This window comes from Helobdella robusta (genome assembly GCF_000326865.2).
Source record: "Helobdella robusta unplaced genomic scaffold HELROscaffold_2, whole genome shotgun sequence".
NCBI classification, from domain to species: Eukaryota; Metazoa; Annelida; class Clitellata; order Rhynchobdellida; family Glossiphoniidae; genus Helobdella; species Helobdella robusta.
In genome coordinates this window covers 4,303,185-4,319,639 of record NW_008704083.1, presented here as the reverse complement: position 1 = coordinate 4,319,639, position 16,455 = coordinate 4,303,185, and the positions used below count along the sequence as shown (strand labels likewise).

At 32.5% G+C, this 16,455-nt stretch overlaps 1 protein-coding gene across 1 annotated transcript; it reads left to right on the top strand.

The window, feature by feature from the left end:
- Nucleotides 1–7,305: 7,305 nt before the first annotated feature.
- On the top strand, nt 7,306–8,402 carry HELRODRAFT_160362 (hypothetical protein; the record flags this gene model as incomplete). Its single annotated transcript, XM_009017325.1, has 2 exons — nt 7,306–7,737; nt 8,283–8,402. 2 exons carry the CDS (start codon nt 7,306–7,308, stop codon nt 8,400–8,402), a joined length of 552 nt encoding a protein of 183 aa, XP_009015573.1.
- Nucleotides 8,403–16,455: the final 8,053 nt, after the last annotated feature.

Sequence of the window (16,455 nt, the reverse complement as noted above, 5' to 3'; positions counted from 1 at the left end):
TCACCGCATTATCACCATCATTACGACCGCCATAATATTAATAATAATAATAATAACGATAATAAATAATTATAATATTAATAATAATAAATGATAATAATAATGATAAGAATTTCGTTTGTGAAGCGCCAATGCAAACGACTAAAGCGCCCTTGCTATAATTGCCATCGAACCAAACGAAAAGTAATACTAAAAATAAAAGCTGTGATGGTAAAAAAGCTGCAAAGATAAGACCAAAATCAAAAAGATGAAGTTAAAATGATAAAATGAAAAGATAAAAGTTGAAATTAATTGAAAGCCAAAAGTTTTCAATAATGATGTCGCTAAAATGCCTGTATTTCTATCTTTTAATAAATTATCATTATCATTGTCGTCATCATCACCATTATCTATATTATTACCACCGTCATCTTATCTTCAATTTTTACATCAACATTTTTTCAGTAGTCACATAGTAGGTGTGTATGAGTGACTCATTGATGTCATTAGCACCTCTGTTTCCATCGCCAAATTTTCCATTTTATCATCATCAACATACATCCATTTTGTCATCATCAACATCTATCCATTTCATCATCATCAACATCTATCCATTTCATCATCATCAACATCCATCCATTTCATCACCACCATCCACCAGTTTGCAAGTTGGTGAAGCAGGAGAACGTGATGATGATGATCGGGGACCACAGGGCGGCCACCATCAATACCATCAAGTCCTACACGGACGCATTCCACATCCCATACGTCAGCGTCGGCACTGCCTACAACTTCACAAAGTACCTACCACAACTGAACAACAACAATGACAATTATGAATATTTCTATGACGATCAGTATAACAACAACGACAACAACGACAACAACAACATCAACAACAATAACAACCATAACATCATCAACAACAACAATTACAACAACAACCATAACATCATCAACAACAACCATAACATCAACAACAACAATCACAACAACAACAACCACAACAACATCAACAACGACCTCACCAACGATAATACAAAAGACACTAAATATGATGATGTTTATGAAAATAAAGGTAGACAAGAAGATTACAATGACGATGACAGCTATGATATTGGTAGCAATGGGGATAATGATGATAGTAAATGGAGAAGAATATATTTAAGTGGTTATGTAATGTTTATGAAACCTCATATAATGAATGCCCATGCCGATTTGATTAAAAGTCAGAAGTGGTCGAAGTTGTTGTTTGTGTACTGCAACAATGAAGGTTAGTGTTGTGTATGTGTGTGTGTGTTAGTGTGTGTGTGTGTTAGAGAGAGAGAGAGAGAGAGAAGTGTGTATTTGTTGTGTGAAAGAGAGGAAGACAGAGAAAAAAGTGTGTGTGTGTATTGGTATATATATATATATAAATATATATATATATAAAGAAAAAAGTGTGTGTGTGTATTGGTATATATATACATATAAATATATATATATATATATATATATATATATATATATTTTTTTTTTTGACATTTTTTATTTTATCAAATCAAAACAAAGAAATCAAAGAAATGATATCAATGAAAAAAAATGATCCGGAAATCGAAAAGAAAAAATATATATATATATATATATATATATATATATATATATATATATTTCGGTAACAGACTGTTGTTAACGCAACATTTCAAAAATTCAAAACTACTTTCAACATTGAACTTTGAACTTGAACAATGTTGAAAGTAGTGTTGAATTTTTGAAATATATATATATATATATATATATATATATATATATTATATGATCATTTATATAGCGCCTATTAAAAACATTCTCATAGGCGCTTTACAACTATGGCAATTTTCTACAAGGAAAAAAGATATGTCTTCAATTGACTCTTGAACTGGGGAAGTGTCAGGCCAGACCGGCGCAAAAAATATGGAAATTCATTCCAATGCCTTGGTCCATAAACTGCAAAACTACGTGATGCAATCTTTAATTTAGTAACCGGGACCACTAACAAGTTTTCCCGATCTGATCGTAGGCCAGTTTTTAAAGAAATCGATGATCTGTCAATCAACATTTCGGACAGATATTGCGGAGCCAATCCGTTTAAGCATCTAAAAACCAAAACACAGACTTTAAAAACAATTCTTTTGCTGACCGGCAACCAATGCAATTCCGACAGAAGTGGACTAATATGTTCAACACGACTAGCACCAACAACAATTCTTGCAGTTCTATTCTGAACCATCTGCAACTTAGCAATCTCATGTTTCGAAACATCATAAAACAAACTATTACAATAGTCCAATCTAGAATGTATAAACGAATGAATCAGAGTAATCAGATACAATTGCCGCAATTGAAATGAACAAGATTTTACCAAAACCTTTATATGTTCACCCAAACATAGATTTTTATCTATTTTAAAACCCAAAACTGTAGCCATTTTTCAAAAATCAATAATCATGTCACTTATTTTCACAAAATCAACGTTAATCCTAGAGGTTTGCCGCCAAGTTCCAACTGGTACCAGCTGAGTTTTTCCCCGATTCAATTTTATACCATTCAAACCCATCCACCTATCCAATGCACCCAAACAATCCAACATTCTTTCAATCAGAAAATCAAACTCCCCAGTCGCCGCACTTGCAATTATCTGAACATCATCTGCATAAGCAAAACCCTTTAAAGAAAATTCATCAATGAGATACATAATATCGGCTGTATATAACGTAAAAAGAAGCGGGCCTAAGACAGACCCCTGGGGAACCCCAGACAAAACATCAATTGTGTTTGACCAAGAATTATTATAATAAACCTGCTGGGTACGTTTGCACAAATAAGATTTGAAAAATTCCAAAGCTAAGTCACAGACACCGTAACTTAAACATAATCGACGTAACAGTGTATCATAATTCACACAGTCAAATGCGGCACTCATATCAAGTAGAGTCAGAAGAGAGACCTGATTGCGATCAGAAGCCTCAAAAAGTTCCGACAATACCTGTAACCGTCGAATGAAAGCGTCTGAAACCAGATTGATTATTTGGAAAAAAGTTATTATCATTTAAATACTTTAAAAATTGTTTATGAACAATTCTTTCCAAAACCTTCGAAATAAAAGTTAAATTCGAGACAGGTCGAAAACTTTTAAGTTCATTCATGCCTAAAGACGCATGCTTCTGAAGAGGAATAATAATTGCATGCCTATAAACAGCTGGAAATGTGCCTGTTGATAGACACAAATTAATTAAATTCCGTAAAATAGGGCAAAAAATAATCTATATATTGTTTAAAAATATTAGCAGGCATACAATCAATCATACAAGAGGTTGACGGAGAACTAATTACAAAGGTTTTAACTTCAGACTGCGATACCCGCGAAAATTCACAAAATTTTATGTCAACATTAGACCTACACTTTATAGCAGGCTCTCCAGCTACAGATATATTGTTTTTTATCCCTTCAATTTTTTTAATAAAAAATTCTACAAAATCGTTAGCTGTATGGGTCATAGTACAATCATTTGATGACTCTTTACATAAAATTTTATTTAAAATTCTCCATAACTTTTTAGGATCATTAGCATTTTCATCAACCAATTTTTTCCAATAATTTTCTTTTTTCTCCCTGAAATGGTTGTTTTTTAACCTAAATGATTCAACCCACAATTTTTTGGCCCCCATTCTATAATGTAATCTATATTTTCTTTCTGCCCTTCGACAATCACGCCCTATCTTACGACACTCACCATCATACCAAGGTGCAGTCGCCACAATTTTTGTTTCAACCATATGAATCGGTGCAACGGCATCAGCAATTTTTAATAATTCATTACTAAATAGCTCAGCAGCTTCATTTGCATCAATAATATCACAAAATTTAACAATTGGTGATTCTTGAATTAATGAAATCAATTTATTTTTATCAATTCGATTCCAAGAGCGCACTGATTTTTTCATCTTACGAGAAAGCGGACGTGATATAGGCAAACACGCCGTTATCAAACTATGATCCGAGTGTACCCCACTCGGCTATATCTTGATATCATTAACCGACATTTGATAACCAGACACGTTGAGGTCTAGTATACCTCCTAAATTATGCGTAGGCTCATTTATGACATTACGCATTAGAAACAGATCAAATAAATTATTAAGGCGGATAGTGTGACCACAATCACTTTTCTCAACATGTATATTGAGATCACCCAATAAAATTACCTTATCACATAGTGATGTTACAAATTCTAATATTGAAGACAGTTCCTCAAAAAATAATGAAGATATCGTTACAGATATATTATATTATATCTATTATATTATATATATATATATAATTTATATATATATATATATATATATATATATATATGTGTGTGTGTGTGTGTGTGTGTGTGTGTGTCTGTGTGTGTGTGTGCTTGCGTGTGTACGTGTGTGTGTTTAATGAGTGGATGATGAGTGACGATGAGGAAGGATGATGTCGTTGTTGGCAGCTGCAGTGAGTTCGTTGATGATTGGTTGTTGAGTACCATGATGATAGTGTATAAATAACGATGATGATGTTACTGATGATGATAAAGATGATGATACTAATATGCTGACGATGATGTTGTTGTTGATGATGATGATAAAGATGATGAGGATGATGATAAAGACGAAGATACTATATGCTGACGATGATATTGATGATGACGACGACGACGACGACGACGATGATGATGATGATGATGATGGGGGAGATGTGAAATTGATACCCTGGAAGATAAATTGAATAATGGTGGAAAAAACTTTGGCGACTTAATCACCATGGCTGTGTAAAGGTGAGGGTGATGATGTCAGGAAGAATGATGATGATGAAGGCAATGAGGAATTATCATCAGATAGTGGTAGTGGTGATGACGATGTTGACGATAATGATGATGATGCTGATGATGTCGTTACTAACACTTGATAGATATCTATTTCATCGTGATCATCATCATCATCATCATTATCATCATCATCAACATCATCATAATTGCTAAAGCCTATGGTAATGACTACTTTGATGAATCAATGTTTTAATGTTAATAAATGTCAGAAAGTTATTCAACGATGGCGTCATCATCATTAAAATAATTATATATAAAAAGGTAATAACTTATGGTAAACGTCTGTGTGACATCATTGGCCTGTCATTTATGTCAAATAATTTTTATTTCTTTGTAGAAGATGTTCAAAGTCGTAGGTAGTGAAAGTTTCATAACTTGAATGATTTGTAAAAATAAAAAGTATATTTAAAAAAAAATAAATTTTTAAAAAATGCAAAATTTTTACGTAACAGCAATTTAACAAGACTCCACTCCACTATGTTTACAAAAAATGCTTGAATTTTGTTATCATCTAATAAAAACCACCTCAGGCTGTTGCAATATAAATTGCCAGGCGACCCGACATTATTTTGTTGTTGCTATATCCATATCTATTTCATCGTCGTTATCATCGTCATCGTCGTCGTCATCATCATCTTCTTCTTCTCCTCCACTGTCATCATTATCACGACTCTCATCGTCTTCATCATCAACATCAACATTATCATCATCATCATCAGTGCCATCACTATCGCAGCTATCATCATCTTCATCATCATCGTCACCACAATCTTCATCAACATCACCACCATCATTGTTGTAACCAATATTTGAAACATAATTCAACATCAGTGATGGTATTAGGCCTGGCTAAACAACAGATGTAAAGAACCAGTCAGTAGAAACAAGAGTGACAAGAGCGAAAACCGAACATTATTTTCTAAATTATCCAACATGCGAGCAACACATGCGCTAGCCGCAAAACGAATCTGTGATGGAAACAATTATAAAAAAAAATTAAAAAATACAAAATTTTTTTTTACCCTAAAAAACGTTCACCCAAATGTTTTTTTTTTGCAAAAAAAAACATTGTCGCAACTGCAAACAAACATGATTTATGAAAGCATTATGACGAGACTTGCATTTTCAAAACTATATCGGCCATAAAACTAACCCAGCAATTGTCACCATAGAGAAAAATAAATGAAAAAATTATTTGTAGTATAGTAGCAAAATCATTTACTTCATTATAAATAAAAAAAAAACTAAAAAGGTTGAACAATTTGATAGATAAGAATCACATAGCAACACAACAACAGCACAGCAATCAAAACCGCATAACTACATAACAACCAACAACAATAACAACAACAACATCAATAACAAACACGAACACGAACCCACAAAAAAGACAATAACAATTTTTTCCAAAAATCTTACCACAAAAAATTTGCTGCAAAAAAACATCTACATACACACTTTAATATTTAACAACAACAACACACGCACATCAGCAACAGAAACAACAACAAAAACATGAAAAACATTAACCCCGTCGTAACAGCAATCCCACACAAGTAACAATTTGTTAGTGACATCAATAAACATTAACAACTTTTAATATTTTCTAAAGCTTGAAATCCTTTTTCCATGGACAGCAATTACTGAGATAATTTTGCAGCATGTTCGCATGTTGATTTTTGCATAGGATAACAGTCTAGGTCTATGAAAATGATGTCTAAACGAAAATATATATTGTTAGTTGGGTGGTCTTCAACATTTTAAGTGTGGAATAAATTCATCCGAGAATAAACAAGTGTAAGAGGTGATTTCAAGTATAGTTGGACAGTTTTTCTCCAATGAATTAGATAATTTCTTTTTTACCCTAAATATTATGAAGAAATTTGCAGTTGCTGATAATTTTTAGTTTTATTTTACCACAAAAAACTTGAAATATTTGTGAAGTTTTTTGTTAATTTGAGCCAAAAATGACAAAATAATGAAACCATTGCATACGCAGTGTGAATAAATAATTTATCCGCCACTTATTGCAGCACAAACAAGTGAGAGTTAATGAAATTTGCGTGCAACAACTTTTGTCTCTTTATAACATCCCGCCCATGTTGTTTCACAAGTCGGCAACACTCCGAACAACAGATAGTATAAATAAAAGGATAACTAAAAAATAACAACTACCATAATTACAAAATCTACAACAAAAGTAAGGTAACACCACCAACAACAACAAAACAACAACCATCTACATTGCATAAGTAGCAGATACTAAACGGCAGCTAATAATAAACAGCAGCTACTAACCAGCAGCAACAATCACAACAACCACTCACTTAACAGCAACAACGACATAACCACAACACAACAACTAAACTTAATGGTACCACTACAAACAACAACACCGAAATGACAACCACCACCTCCACCAACCACAGGATTGGAGCGCTTGCAGCAACTAATGGACCAGCTGCACGGAACGGATGTTAAGACAAATGGAAGGATGTTATTTGTCAGCATGCAGAACAACAACAACAAAAACCACAATAACAACGACGACGACGACGATAGCATTATGAAAAACATGCATAATAACAACAATAAAGTTAATAAAGTGTCACATGTAGAAGAAAGCCCAAATCCCGCCCAAATTAATAAAACCGCTGACACGCCCGACAGAAACAACATCACACATGAAAGTATCAACAATAATATCAACAACATTATCAAAGACAACAACAACAACAACCTGAACAACATCAGCAGCAACAACAAAAATGACATGATTCAAATAAGTCATTACGATGGCTTCATAAAGCATTTGAAGAAAGAAAACGCCACCATCTTTCTTGATCTTCCCGCCCCACTCCTCACACGTCTGCTCATTCAACTTGTTAGTTTTCTTCCTCTCTACATTGCTATATTATTATTTCTCATTGTACGTTTATTTATTTATATAAGCGTATTTATACAATTTGCATCGTATGACATACATTTTTCATGTTACATTTTCTCGCTTGACATTTGGAATTGCTCATGTTGATTTTGGTTTTTTATTGGCAAATTGTATGACCGTTACTATTTTTTAGTTTCAGTTCAACTGCTGATGTAAGTAGGCATTGCAATGTGAATGTGTGTCGACATGCTTGGGATGTAAAGAAAAGTTAAACTTCCTTCAAAACATTGAGAGCAGCTGTAAGGGGTTAAAACAATTTAGCACTGCATGTTTACTGTCAATTCATAATTTGGATAATCGGGCAAGAACAATTTTAACGATACCAATGAACTTTTTGAAATTGAGAAATTTATTTTCGGGTTCATATTTTTTATTATCCTATTTGGTAGGGTAAACATTTTTATGTTATTTTACGCAATCTTCATTTCGAGAGTTTATTATTATTCCCATGGAATCAAATGCGCGCATATTTGAACTTACAGCAGCCGTGCAAGGAACTGTGCTGTCCATCCATTGTGCATTCGTTGTACATTTCATATACAAAAACACATCACTTCACCTTGTACACTTGTACTGAATGTCCTTCTCTATATAAAATATAAATAGTAACAGTGCAATCGTAAGGTACTTTCAATCTGCATGCAACTAATCTTTCCATATAAAACTAAATAATAAAATACGTTAAAGTAAAGATTCGTGTATTCTGTTTAATAGGAAAAAAATGTCTCAGAATTAAACAGCAAGTATTTAGCGAACTTTCGCTGGCACTGTTACTAACATTTATTAACTTCAATCCTGCTTCGAACAACCCAAATTTTGCTACAGCTTAGCATTCAATGTACACAAAAATATGTAAGAATAAATTAGAAATTTGCAAATATTAGGAATAAATAAAGATCTGATAGACATGCAGGGTACGAATTGTTAGCATCAACTCATCCTGCAGCACCACAACGTGTGACAATGTACCTACACACGCATTAGCGTGGAAATAGTCAGCAGCGGTTTATTTTAGAACTTGATCATAGCGCCTTCATATTTTTCAATTCATATTTCATACTTTCGTATATACTGTCCGTATTATATCATAATGACTGTCCGTTGATATATAATATAAATTAAATGATACAAATCATATTATAGTAATTATTTATATTTAGTGAAGCTACAGTCACATTTATTTTAATGAACATCACGTTGAAACATTTTGAAGAGAAAAATATATGAAAATATGTTTAAGATTAGTGGATTTCAGCAATTAGGCCAAGTCTTTATGTATTGATAAAAATATTTAAAGACCATGTTCCATAATCGGTTAAATGTAAAATTGAAAGAAATCACATCATAAGTTTACTTTTAATAGTTTTAATTATATGTATTCTAATTTCATTTGTTATTAAACAACTCAACTTGTGCAAAAATATGTTCTAAAAAATGTCGTCATCATTAGCGTTATTAGTTTAATACGATTTTAACAAAAACATTTTTTTTTAATTAAAAAAAATTCTCTTATAATGTAGTGGAACTTCAAAAAATTGCTTATTAGCTGCACTTAATGTATGAATCCCTCGCAACATACGAAATGTACATGAAGTGATCCGCTGGAACGTGACCTGACCTCTCTGTCATGTCAAAAGTCATAACTTCTATTTATTGCCTGTCTATTTTGTTTTGAACATTAACTTCAAAATATTATTTTCCATGATGTATAAATATTTACGTCACCGTCTTTTGTTAATGTTCTATTAAACAAACAAAAATATATGTTCCTAACCTTCTTCTTATATGTAGCATCTTTCAATTTAGTTCAAAAACGTTTTTATTTGAATGAAAAAGAGATCCAAAATCTAAATTGTTAAGCCACGTGAAGCAGAAATAAAATTGAAATGAGTTACAATACGGGGTGCATTTAGGGGAGGTCAGGCGGGGCATTGCCCGAGGCATCTACAGAAATGGCCCAAAAAAAATATTTAAAAAAATCAAATTACAAAAGTTCGAATGTTCTTTTTTTCCCGAAAAAATTTTTTCTCTCTTTTACGAGAAACATTCGCACAAACATATCAATGTTGTTTTAAGGTGATTCAGTTTTTAATTAATTGCTTATGACTAACAAATTACTACATTTTTGTTGATTTCATTGGTTAGCAAAGAATTTTCGAAAAACTTGATGGAAAGTTTTTTCATTCTGAAAATTATTGGCACCCTAATCCGTTCTCTTTCAGCTCCAAGACCTTCACAGCTCCCAATTTGGTCATGGCTAATAAAAAAAAAAAACAAAATTAATCTACCGCACTTTTCAAAATTAATCTTGAAAACAAAATATCAATTCACTATAATTATATTGCTATTATATTGATTTTTTAAAATAATCGTTTCACTATTTCTCAACTTGGAAAAATGTACGTAAGTACCTACACATGACTGAACACATCACAGATAAGTAGAGGATTTCTTTGCAATCAAACCTGATCAGGCTAACGGTAATGCCAAGTAATTCATCGCACCATCACCCGCCTCTCGTCTAGCTATATCAACATTTTCTACACTGAGTTATCAGATCTTTCGACATTCATAATTATATGAATATCCATCTGATTTAACTTATTTCCAAATAAAATACATATAACTATCAAAGTACTTATTAGTATTTCAACGACAATGTTGGTAGTTTATAACAAAATTAAATGTATTATACATTTGTCTAACGACTAGTTCAATCTATCACGGACATTATTTTTTAATTTATAACCTTAAATATGTTCGGTAAACGATTTGTTCATTTGCTCGTTCACTATCAATCATCATAAGTAACAATGAATTGACATTAAAAGAAGCATTTAAATAAATATTTGAGAAACATATGAGCATGCACCAACAGAGAACCATCTTTCCATCTCAGGACCATCTTATCTTCCCAATAAAATGTGCACAATTCCCAGTGGGATCTCGTTTTGAAAGGATGATGTCAGTTAACTGGGCTGTTAACTTGCTGTCATTCATTACGTTCCTTCAATCATCGATCAAAACTTTGTCAAAATAGATGAAAAGTTTTTAATGCGTCACTTGATTTATATCAAGGTTAGGTAAGCAAAGCAGAAGAATCAGAGGTCTGCATTAAGTGCGGGAATCGTTTTAAAACCAACTTCGTATGGAAATGCATGTATAAGTGATGAGATGATAAGTCAAAATATTGTTTGGACGACTCACTATTAGGCTGGTTTTTTACTTTTTAACATTAATATAACGTTGATAGCAATATATTTTTTTGTTAACTTTAAAAGAATGAAGTTGGATTTACGGTAAATCTTATTTTGTGTTTTATAAAATTTAGTTTAACTTTTAACTTCATTTCAAATAAATGAATAAAACGTATTCGTTTCATTTTTCTGCTGCAGAGTGAATTGCCTGAGGTTAAAAGGAATTTCGTCATAGTCGATACTGTTAGTATGCATCTGCTTGCGCATATGTGTATGTGTTTGTGTCTATGTTCGTGTGTGTGTGTCTGTGTTCGTGTGTCTGTGTTTGTGTGTGTCTGTGTTTGTGTGCGTCTGCTTCTCTGTGTAAATGTTGGTCTGTTTGTAAATGTGTGTTTTTGCAAGTGCGTGACGGTTTATAAATTTCTTTTTTACGTTTTTTATATTTGTTGATTTATGAATTTTGCAATCTTTTCTGAAAAAAAGATAATAAAGTGCTGACAGGCACATCAAACAAAATGTTCAAATGAAAATTGCAATAAGCAGTAAGCAGCATTAAGATGTTTCATTTTGAAGTTCTTTTTTCTTGCAAAATCAATTAAGTCAGCAGATGAATTTTGAATCAGCAGAAATCATGCTCCGAGACGTGCGGCTGATAACTTTTCGTTGAAAGGTCGTTGTTAATTTGATTTTTTTTCAAGACTCTTTATAGTTTTTTGCTGAAATTTTTCTTGGCAAAAAAAATTAACATGTACTTCTTGACTTTTAGAATAAAAAAAATTTAATGCCGCTGAAAATATTAGTGTTAGTAATGTTCTGTCATTAAAGAAATAGTAACAAATTCTTTTTCTTTCAAAACATTTTGTTAAAAAGTTTCACATCCAGTCAAAATAATTAAATTAGTTAGAACTACTGGCTATGCATGAATACTTTCTTAATTGAAAAATCATTTATTCTGTTAGTTAATGTACTGAAATTATCGGTGGGAATTTCGTGATAAAAATTTTTATTGGAAGTATTTTTGTTGAAGTGACCAACGAGATGAATAGATAACTATATTTTGTTAATAATTTGATAAAAAAAATGTAATGAAATATCTGAAAGCAATTTTACAGCAACTGGAAATTCAAGTTCAAAAAATTCAAAATATGTAAATTGGATACTACAAATCAATTTTTTAAAACTCTTATGATAAATTTATTTTACAAAATTTAGAGCATTCGAATATTTTTGCTGATATAAAATTCATCTGCAGACGTAAGTGATTTTGCATCGAAAAAGAACTTCAAAATAAAACTTAATGTGTTTTTTACCTAAAACAATTTGCATTTCATTCTGCATAAAAATAACAGTTTCTGACATCTTTAGAAAATTTTGCAGCAAACGAAGACGTAAAAAAAACAATTACAGTCATATTTGCAATGAAAAATTTTATTTCAACAACTTTCTTGCCATGGAATCGCTTTGAATTTTTATCGCCAGACATTATTTTTATACGTGCGAGTCATTTTATTTCTGTGGCGGTGTAAGATTGTTGCCATCAAATTTTTATCTTTTCGCTGAGAAACAAGGGTGCAAGCAAAAAATCTATTTGCATTCAGATGGAGGTAATACATTCATAGCCTCCGCATTGGTTTTTTCTAACAAATTATTACGATAAACAAACAGTTTCAGAATGAGGAGGAACACCTCGTCAAATTTGAACGGAAATATTTTCTAGAGAAAACATTTTAAGAAACAATTTTATCAGATGATTTTTAATTATCCATCAACATTCAAACCGGTAAAGTGTAAAATTATTCAAAAACGACGCTCAGGTCATCAATGAGTTGGAAGTTCCATTTTTTGAGATCGGAGGAATGAATGTTACGGGGTTCCGGCTGGTGGACGTGCAGAATTTAACGTTGAAGTCCAACTTGAAGAAACTCTACAGACCTCCTCCTTCCACTCATCTCAAATTTCCTTCAACACCAAGCTCTTTCACTACCACATTTTCACCGATTTTAGAATACTTCCTACCAAATTTTTACCAAAATATCAAAGAGCATCAAACTCAACAGAATCGTCGACCAACCAACCAATCACAACAACGACAACAACAACAATACTACCGCCCAATTAAAAAATTTACCTACCCACAACAACAACAAATGTACACAAATCAAGACCTCCAACAACAACACAAACACCTGCAAAAGTTGACACAACAAATTAAGAACACACAACAACCTGCATCATCAAAACAACATTTTTATTCGCCTCAACAAAAGCATCTTCAACAGCAGCAACAACAACATTTCAAGGACAATAAGCTCTCATTCGGCAAAGTAAATGTAAGTACTGCACTTTTTATTTATTTACCGCCTAATATGTTGACGTTGATGTTTTTTTGTTTCATTTCGATCATTTTTTCAGTTTTTGTTTATTTTTATAAAAATACTCTTCATTTTTGCCTGAATTTGTTTGCAATTGTTATATTTTTATTGAAACTGTTTTATGCGCGAATTGAAATAAATTTTTTGCCAAAAGTTTTTTTAGCATTTGCGTTAGTATAAAAGAACATGAATAATGAATTACTACGCTGTCTGAATGTTTATTACTCTTCGTGGAAGCAACATGTTGAACGTGCATGCAATCCTAAATAGAATATGAACCTCACTCACGCAGAACACATACCTACCTACCTACCTACCCACCTACCTACCTACCTACCTACCTACCTACCTACCTACCTACCTACCTACCTACCTACCTACCTACCTACCTACCTACCTACCTACCTACCTACCTACCTACCTACCTACCTACCTACCTACCTACCTACCTACCTACCTACCTACCTACCTACCTACCTACCTACCTACCTACCTATTTACCTAACTCAGATTTTACAATCCTATTACAAATAATTGAAAAATTCAAATTATAAATTTTGAACTGCACGTTTAAACTCAGAATAAAATATTGAAAATTTATTTTATTGATGTACTAAATTATTAAATGCTTAATTAAATATATATATATTAATAATTAAATAAGACGAATAATATAAACTGCATGTCATGAACGATGACAGCTGCATGAACCGAGTAGCGTTTAATACCTAATTTGTTTGTTTGTTTGTTTGTATGTATGTATGTTTGTTTGTGAGGTGCATGGTGAATTGGATAATGCCTGCTGTTTGTTTTGTTTTTGTTTTAAAAACAGAAATATTAATTAGCAAATGTATAAAAGAATAAATTTTACCATATCGGTAAAAAGTGCAGTAGCACTATTCATAACTTCTCGGTCAATTTGGTCAGCAGTCCCATTGCAGAACGAGTTAACGACAGCAGCATGTTCTAGAGTGGAGAGTGAATGTTTGTTAGTGAGGAAGGAGGTTTAAGGTCATCGTTGTATTTTAAGGTCATCGTTGTATTTTAATGTCAACAACGAACGTAGAGGGGATTGCTACAAACTACTTCGCCATATGTCCGCTTGTAAAATGGTAACTATTTAACAGCAAAAACGAAATTATTTGAAAATGTTTAATCATTAGTTAATTCTGCTCATTTTTTTAAAAGCCGTTCATTAGCAGTTTTTTTAAAACAGTTAAGACATGAATTTTTCAGCTTTATCAATGGATGTTTTCATCTGAAAAACTTTCTGACCAAACTTTAATGAGTGCATGAGTGCAAGTGTTTTTAAAAAACCTGGCGCATGGCTTGTTACGATATATGGATATTTTTATCTAATATAGTTTCGGCAGAATGTTTCAATTTTTGCATTCATTTTAGAATTAGAAGCATGCGAGTTTGTTGCCCCGCAATAGGACGACGTGCCAAGTTGATTGCAAGCAGAGCACAAGACAGGACATTGACTTGTTCCTCTCGTGCTCTGCAAATGAACGCCAACCAACGACATCCACACCTGACGTTGTGCGTTCACCTGGAGTGTCTTTGTCTTCTGATTTATTCACACTCCATGTGGCATTAAGTGTACAATCCACTTTGTACTGGAAAGTCTGTTAGGATAAATGTCATCTATATGAACAAAGTGGCAGCAGATAAAAAAACAGCATTCAACTTTTACGACCAAATCATTCTGAAAACAAATTAAGTTAACTGAAAACAAATCTAAGAAATGCCGTTGGTTGACATTCAAATGTAACTAACTTCAACAGTGATGAGACACTGCAGGAACATTCTGCACCTGAAATCTATTAAATTACAAAACGATGCAGTTTTCCCACGTAGAAATATGTAGATTTCCCAGGTTGTAACCTCAGCAAAATGTTGATGCGCACACACACACGCGCACACAAACACATACAGAAATACGCACAAACACATACATACACACGCACACACATTAAGTGCATTTGCCCCGGAAGCAACTTTTTCTCAAAATAGAATTAAAAAGTAATTAGAACACATAGATAGCGTGTGAGTGGCGAGTTAGCTGTGCGGCAGCGAGCGAGCGATACCCATGTGAAAATTATATGGCCAACATTGAAGGGGATTAAGTCTGCGTGCTTTCGTGACGAGATAATCTTATTAAATCTTTAATATATTATTATTATTATGCCTTCCTATCAGACGTGCAGCCGGCTGCTTGTGGTGGCGTGTGGCTGATGGATGCCGAAAACATCACAGCATTTATCACACACGCACACGCACGTTTATGTATTTATATATGTATATATATATATATATATATATATATATATATATATATATATATATATATGTGCGTGTTTGCCTGCGTATATAAGTTTTTTAACAATTGTAAATGTATTTGTCGAGTGTGTTACCTGTTACATATACAAGTTTTCTGTGTGAATTCGAAAAGACTTGAGTTTTAGTTCAGAAATGAACTTTACAAAAGTTTTCACCCTGCACAAATTATGTTGCAACTTCTGTATGAAATGTTTTGCACTCCGTCAGTCAATGAAAATAAAAAAATAAAATTAAAAATTATTTATCAAAAAATTTATTTATTTATAATAAGTTTAAAGCAAATAATTTAACATTTTATTGATAAGGAGATAACAAGTTCATTGTTTTTAAATTCTTTCAAAACAAATTCAACTTAAGAAAATGTTGGCAAGTATTAATGAGTGAATGGTGCTGGAGGGGATGACAACGTTGTTGCAGATTCCAGGGAAGAAACACGTCCTACTGTTGTAACCATTTTAATGAGGGAAAATTTTGTACAACTGCAGAGTTTTCATCATATTTTATTCCATCTTCCTCGTTAATGTTTCATATTTCATATAATCTCATTAAACATCATTTCGTATTGTTGCTCCTGCTTCAAAAGGTTTTTCCACGTTAACAATGCAAGATTGAGGTTCATTTGTAACAACTGACAAACAAAACTGAGAACATTTCGAGGACTTTTGTTTCAACTGCAGCAACATTGAGTAATGCCTGTTAAAAACATCTGTAATTCAACATTCGCGTGTTTCAGTGAGGCATAC